Source organism: Pseudorca crassidens, chromosome 1 (assembly GCF_039906515.1).
Source record: "Pseudorca crassidens isolate mPseCra1 chromosome 1, mPseCra1.hap1, whole genome shotgun sequence".
Taxonomy (NCBI): domain Eukaryota; kingdom Metazoa; phylum Chordata; class Mammalia; order Artiodactyla; family Delphinidae; genus Pseudorca; species Pseudorca crassidens.
This window is the reverse complement of record NC_090296.1, coordinates 50765738-50773293: the sequence shown is the minus strand read 5'-3', so window position 1 is coordinate 50773293 and position 7556 is coordinate 50765738. Positions and strand designations below refer to the sequence as shown.

General features: G+C 37.6%; 1 protein-coding gene across 3 annotated transcripts; it reads right to left on the bottom strand.

The window, feature by feature from the left end:
* Window positions 1-7459, bottom strand: VCPKMT (valosin containing protein lysine methyltransferase). Of its 3 annotated transcripts, XM_067736548.1 has the most exons (6): window positions 6706-7459; window positions 6499-6609; window positions 6259-6331; window positions 4317-4436; window positions 3245-3349; window positions 1-1135 (listed from the first exon to the last, which is right to left on the bottom strand). In XM_067736548.1, exons 1-6 carry the CDS (start codon window positions 7176-7178, stop codon window positions 1121-1123), a joined length of 897 nt encoding a protein of 298 aa, XP_067592649.1. In that variant the 5' UTR covers window positions 7179-7459; the 3' UTR covers window positions 1-1120. The 3 variants fall into 3 exon arrangements, with proteins under 3 accessions (XP_067592649.1, XP_067592642.1, XP_067592659.1); XM_067736541.1 differs by lacking the exon at window positions 1-1135 and having other exon boundaries at window positions 1158-3349; XM_067736558.1 differs by lacking the exons at window positions 1-1135; window positions 6259-6331 and having other exon boundaries at window positions 1158-3349; window positions 6510-6609.
* Window positions 7460-7556: the final 97 nt, after the last annotated feature.

Below are 7556 nucleotides of genomic sequence, written 5' to 3'. Positions count from 1 at the left end.
TCACAGGATCTCAAAAACAATGTTTATTTTAACATATACATTGTGCCACCTAGCACCAATGCCTGTAAGTACCAGAATTCCATCTGGTTACCATTACACTTTGGAACCATGCGACTGAAGTCCTGATAGATCAGTCTGTGAACAGATGATTCTCATGAGAACATAAAACAGAGACCACACAGAATCAAAATCATTTGATAAATGTATACAGAACTACATTTGTAGTCATTTAAATACTTTTCTCTGTTTCATATAAACAAGTTAACACCAGTGACTTTAGCCGCATTTTCCTGGAAGCTATACGTGAGGAAAAGTGCAGGAGCCACATCAATGCAAGAGCCTGAAGCCGGACTTTTTATTTTCACTCCATTCTCAAATAAACAATTTTGTAAAGATACCTTTTCCTCCCTCCCAATCTCCCAATATCTTACTTTCATCTTTATCAACTGACTATGGTATAATCAACTATCTAACTCCCATAGTAAATTATACTGTAGTCAGTGTGGTGAAGGAAAAGCACAGAACTTGGCCACAAAACAGTATTTTCATTTTTTTTTTTTAAAGTAAAAGAACACAAGTATTAAAGTTATCTTAAAAGCAATGAAGTGGAAGATACTTAACGATAAAAACCACTGCATAAATACGTTAAAATAAAAACCTTCTTTTAAATTTATCTTGAAGACAAGCTAAAATTTACTGATTTGAATTTAAACATTATTAAATAGTAATTGATACCTCTCTTTAGAAACCGGATCAACTTATCTCTACTTTCCTGAAAATACGCCAAGTCAGCCATGCTACTTTCACTATTTTTGGCAGACTTTAGGCTAACCTCAGTACCTATTTTTATTTGAGGAGTGACTGAAACATGTTTCTTTTAAGCAGAACTTGATGCCGAGCTAAAAGTAAACTAAGTTGGATTTCAGGCCCATTGGCAGGTAGGCAGTCAGTCAATCATTTTTCGTAATGCAGGCAGCCCGTGGTGGTTGTCTATATATCGGATCCCTAAGGACATGCTGGAAAAATCTGTGAACACAATCTTCCCATGCTGTATTCACATGCTCCATTCACAATGTTAGCTTACCCACGTTGTTAGAGGCTTGGGTAAGATGACTAGATTTCACGACGGAAATTTCTATAAGAAAAAAATGGAAACCTTAAAACACTGATTTCTTATCATAAATTAAGTATTTACCGGGTACTTAATACTAGGTAATATTCCTAGTAATGGCTAATGCAATTCAAATGAACAGCCATTCATAATGTTTAGAGATGATCTTTGCTGATGCCCGAAGTACAAGCAACCAAAGAAAAAACAGATACATTGGACATCATCAGAATTAAAAACCTCTGTGCTTCAAAGGACACACTATCAAGAAAACGAAAGGACAACCCACAGAATGGGAGAAAGTATTTGGAAGTCATATATCTGGTAAGGGTCTAGTATCCAGGATATATAAAGAATGTTTACAACCCAACAGTGAAAAGTCAACTCAATTTTAAAATAGGCAAAGGATTTCTGTAAAGATGTACAAAAGGTCAGTAAAAAAAAGATACTCAACATCATCAGTCATTAGGGAAATAAAACCCACTTCATACCTACTAAGACGACTACAATAAAAAAGATGGACAACAATAAGTATTAGTGAGGATGTGGAGAAACTGCGACATGCAGACATTGCTGGTGAGAAAGGAAAATGGTATAGTAGCTTTGGAACAGTTTGGGAAGTCCTCAAAAAGTTAAATGTAGAGTTTCTGTATGACCTAGCAATTCTATTCTGGGTATACATACACTGGAGAGATTTGAAACATGTGCCACACAAAAATTCTTACATGAATATTCACAGCAGCATTATTCCCTAGAGCCAAAAAGTGGAAACAACAGAAATGCCCATCAACTGATGAATGGATGGATGAGATGTGGTAATATCTATACAAAGGAATATTATTCAACTATAAAACATGGATGCACCTTGAAAACACTGCAGAATGAAAGAAGCCGGACACAGGAAGCCACATAATGTGTGATTCCATCTGTATGAAATGTCCAGAACAGGCAAATCCACAGAGATACAGACTGGTGGTTGTCAGGGGTTGGGGGAGGCAGGATAAAGAAGTAATTGCTAACAGGTATGGGGTTTCTTTCTGGGGTGATGAAAATGTTTAAAAAGTGGTGATGGTTGTCCAATTCTGTGAATATACTAAAAATCGCTGTAAACTCTAAAAGGGTAAACTTTATAGTATGTAAGTTATATCAAGTTAAAGAAACAAATGATTCTCTGAAGAAAAAAAAGCCTTCATATTTAGGAAACACAAAATCTTTATGCCTCAAAAAAAAAAATCTACTTTTAAAACTATACAACAGTTTCAGCTAAAACCGGATCCCTTAAGGCACAAAACATTTTAAATTTGTCTTTTTGTCTCTAGCGCCATGCCACATAATAATTGATCTGAATTACTACTCCTACAGCTCTTCTTTCCTTACAGTCTCAACACCTAGTCTTGACTCCAAAAATTACACATTATTTGCTTTTGGCAAGAATTCACATAATCAGAAAACTTCATCACAAATTCAAAGGAAAGATAATAGAAACAAATGGAACTAAGTAAATTTAGCACTCTCAATTCATAAAACTCATCTTGCCCCTGCCTTATACCAGTCACATATATAGAAGGTGCTGGAGGACAAAAATGGATGAGATACAATTCTTCCTTTCTACAGGTTCAAATTCTAGGCATCAGAGAGGCAATGTGCATAAAATGTAATTAGTATAACAGGTAAAGGAAGCAACCAAAAAGGGGAACATATATAAATTCTACTTAACTGAATGCATTTTTCTTTATTGGACAGATCTACCTTTTTATAGTTTACTTGGACCATTAAAAAACATATGAATGGTTGGAGAGAGTTCACGAAGGACAGAACTGGCATTTTAAAACCTCTAACAGATAACAGAAATTTATAAATAGTTAAGTTCCTTGTCTGAGGTAATGCCCAATAATAAAGCTATATAATTTACAGCTAGAAAAGACCTTTACAAAAGAAGCCTGCCTTATTTTAGAGGAAAAACCTGAGGCCAGGTAGGTTAGGCAATCTTAACACTGAGAGTTAGTGCCCGAGTCCAGTGACTCATCAAAGCTGTTTCCCCACTTGAAAATTAACATCTACATCACACACAAGCTCAGAGACAGTGTCCAGCTAATGAAATTGCTTCAGAGGATGAAAAGCCAAATATGTATTTACCGATTTTTTCTTTCTGATGTATAAAATGTGAATATCTTCACTTCGATATTCTTCATCATGTTTTTCCAAAGGAATTTTTTCAAAGTCAAAGTCTAGTTGAAGAAGCTATAAATTTAAAAAAGATATACTTTATAGTTAATAATATGAACTATCCTGTGGTGACAGAAATCAGAATGGTGGTTACCTTTGGAGTACTGACTGGGGAGGGGCACATGAAAAACTCAGCTAAGCACTTGATACATGTGCATTTTACATGTTTTAACTCAACTGAAATTGATTAATAAAATAAAATTTTCAATTATACATTATTTCAAAAGTTTATTAACATTCTTCATATTCAAGAAAAACATAAAATTAAAAAACCATTTCATCATATATCTGAGGCAGAGTCATGAAGAGTCACTTTACCCAAAGTAACCCTTTCAGAGGATAAAACTGCAAGGCTATACAGATGGACCCTTATGAGGAGTCACTTGTAATGTGGCGGATTTTTGCCCATAAAAAGGGCTTGGGTGACCACTGGAGGAAGATGGGTGAAGGATAAATGGGATTCTATGTACTACTTCCGCAACTTCCTGTGGGTCTTTAATTCTTTCAAAAGAAAAAAAAAAGAAAAATCTCGAAATAGGTAGGATACACTGGTCATAAAAATACAGTGGAAAACACTAAAATAAAAAGATACCACATGTCATGTTTCTATGATGTCATCTCCAAAAATAATATACACATCATTAACATGTTCCTAAAAGCCAGCAACATGTTTCATAAAGAAACGCTGAAAACTTTCTCAGGAAAGACAAGGGTGTCACATTATTATTTTACATTGTTTTACAGATCGACAAGTTAGAAAAGAAAAATAAATAAATAACCAGAAAAGATTAAAAAGGCGGTGGGGAGGGAGGCTGGCGGTTATTAGAATGGTGTGCTATGAAGGATCCTGATCCTCTCCTTGGGTTCATACAAGCAGAATGTTTTCCCTACTCAAAATTACCACAATACACTTTAACACAAAGTCACATATAGCCTCTCTGAAGGGTAATCACTACAAAGGTAGATCTAGTAGAGTACTCACCTCAAAATATTTTTTCTCGATTTCTGGATTTTTTCCCATTGTTCGTTGTTCATAACAACATATAATACAAGTCTCAGATCCACTGAGATCTTTTAGGGTTTTCAACAGTGGCTCCAAAGACTGTTCAAAAAGGAATATGATTTTTATGACTTTTAAAAATTTATATGTTTACTATAAAAGGGAGTAGGGGAGGTGGGGGGGTAATTATAATTTCCCTACAATTCATCCATCTTTTTTTTTTTTTTTAACATCTTTATTGGAGTATAATTGCTTTACAATGGTATGTTAGTTTCAGCTTCACAACAAAATGAATCAGTTATATATATACATATGTTCCTATATCTCTTCCCGCTTGCGTCTCCCTCCCTCCCACCCTCCCTATCCCACCCCTCCAGGCGGTCACAAAGCACCGAGCTGATCTCCCTGTGCTATGTGGCTGCTTCCCACTAGCTATCTACCTTACGTTTGGTAGTGTATATATGTCCATGCCTCTTTATCGCTTTGTCACCGTTTACCCTTCCCCCTCCCCATAGCCTCAAGTCCATTCTCTAGTAAGTCTGTGTCTTTATTCCTGTTTCACCCCTAGGTTTTTCATGACATTTTTTTTTTTTTAAATTCCATATATATGTGTTAGCATACGGTATTTGTCTCTCTCTTTCTGACTTACTTCACTCTGTATGACAGACTCTAGGTCTATCCACCTCATTACAAATAGCTCAATTTCGTCTCTTTTTATGGCTGAGTAATATTCCATTGTATATATGTGCCACACCTTCTTTATCCATTCATCCGATGATGGACACTTAGGTTGTTTCCATCTCTGGGCTATTGTAAATAGAGCTGCAATGAACATTTTGGTACATGACTCTTTTTGAATTATGGTTTTTTCAGGGTATATGCCCAGTAGTGGGATTGCTGGGTCATATGGTAGTTCTATTTGTAGCTTTTTAAGGAACCTCCATACTGTTCTCCACAGTGGCTGTATCAATTTACATTCCCACCAACAGTGTAAGAGGGTTCCCTTTTCTCCACACCCTCTCCAGCATTTATTGTTTCTAGATTTTTTGATGATGGCCATTCTGACTGGTGTGAGATGATATCTCATTGTAGTTTTGATTTGCATTTCTCTAATGATTAGTGATGTTGAGCATTCTTTCATGTGTTTGTTGGCACTCTGTATATCTTCTTTGGCAATTCATCCATCTTTGAATCAATCCAAACAAGTAAACGTAGTTACAGCTCTGTAACTGATGATTAGTAAACTCTTCTTAACTAATCAACCATCATATTAATTTCAGTTGCCAGAGAAAGGATTCAAGTGATTGCATTTTGGAGTCCCCATGGGTAAACAAATGAAATTGACTGCACTCTTAAAATTTAATTTAATATAATTTAACTTGGGATTTAAACAATCAACAATTTACCTACAAAAGCAAGTCCAACCCTAACTAGAACATAAGTTGGTTCAATGCTCATTATTGAAAAAAATGAGTGATGCCCACAACACTACACAAACTGATATTCTAAAAAAATCATTATATAAATATAATAAATCTTGCCACAGAACAATGAATTCTTTACGATGCAACTTAATTATTGTCATGATTAACACATTCACTAGGAATAACTAAAAAAAAAAAAAGAAGAAATCTTAGTCTTTTACAGGAGATCCAAATGGCAAAATCCTTTAAAAATTTTACAGACACCTCTCGCAAAATGCACATAACACTTTTCTCGATATGCTTCATGGACCTCTATGTTAATCATGAGTGTATATAGATGTAGTTCCTGGTGACCTTTATTTTCTCTTTACTGTGTCATCAACTATGGAACAAATATCCTGCATTCAGAGATGTTAAAATGCGAAGAAATGCGTGCTTTAGAATCCACCAAATACGGTTTAAATCTTCTAAAGGAAGAGCCTTCACTATTAAATACTCACCTCTTCATAGTATATGCAGTCGGCCATCAGGATGTAGTCTGGAGGAGAAGGAAAGTCTTCTATTTCTTCCCCCCTTAAAAATGTCAACCAATATTTTAAACTGTTGTTTCACTAATTTAAAATACTCCTGTTTTACAAACAAGACCCAGAAAGTCCCCTTCGTATTAACCATGCTTTTAGTGTAACACAATTTAAAGCAAACTACAGTTATCTTAAAACAAGCTGAAAGGCCATACAAACCATTTCAGTACCTTGGCTTGAACAGAACCAGTGACAAGATGCTTGTTCATATTAATATTCATCTTCAGCAAGTCTTGCAATTCCTCTAGGTCGGTGACTATGACATCTGCCCTATAAAATAACGGTGACTGAGGTGTAGGCACAAGGATGGGAAGCCAGTAACCGGGGTTTCCCGAAAAGCGGCGTCCCCTCCCGCCAAGCTCTTACCCGAGGGTAGCAGCCATGAGCCCCACGGCCCCGGTGCCAGAGCCCAGCTCCAGTACCGACCGCCGGCTCAGCGCGTGGGCCCCATCGCCGGAAAACCCGGGCGTTTCCAGGTATTTAGAAAGGACGATGGCAGCGTCCCAAACAACGCAACCCACGCCGCCGGAGCCGTACTGCTGTAGTCGTAACACCGTGCCATCTCGCTTCTCCAAAACTCGCACAAAGTTCCGCAGTTGCTCCTCCCCGGAGGACTCCCGGGGAGCCGCCATCGCCGCCCGGCAACACTGAGTATCGAGCGCAGTGACGTCACACCCACAAGACCGCCCCGGGCCCCGCCTTGCAAGGGGCCCGGCGCCTCCAGGAGGCGGAGTTGGCGCCATAGCGCGTGCGCGAAGACACAAAGACCGGAAGGCGACGTTCCACCGGCGTGGCCCAGCCGCAGGCCAAGGCTTACCCTGCGCGCGGAACCGCCTCATTCTCCCCTAAATTACAAGTCTGCCTCAACGAACGGGCAGTTGAAATTACTTTTCCGGACAAAGCCAACCTGAGTGTTTTTATCTAGTTGGAGGTTGATTCACACTGTTTTTTGGTTTTTTTTTTTTATTACTGGCCTTAAATCAAGGCAGCTTCCAAGATCCTACCAAGGATGGCTATAATCCTGCTTACAGAGAATTCCTAACATGCTCCTAATTTTTCTTCAGAATGCGTAAAAATGGTTGCAAGAAGCTTGTGACTGCGTTTAACGGTGAAGAAAAAGTTATTCCTCTGAAGTTTACATCACTTAAATTCTTTGGGATTATGGAACTTAAATTGCACAAATTATTGAAAATGTGTGTATATATTACTTCTACAGA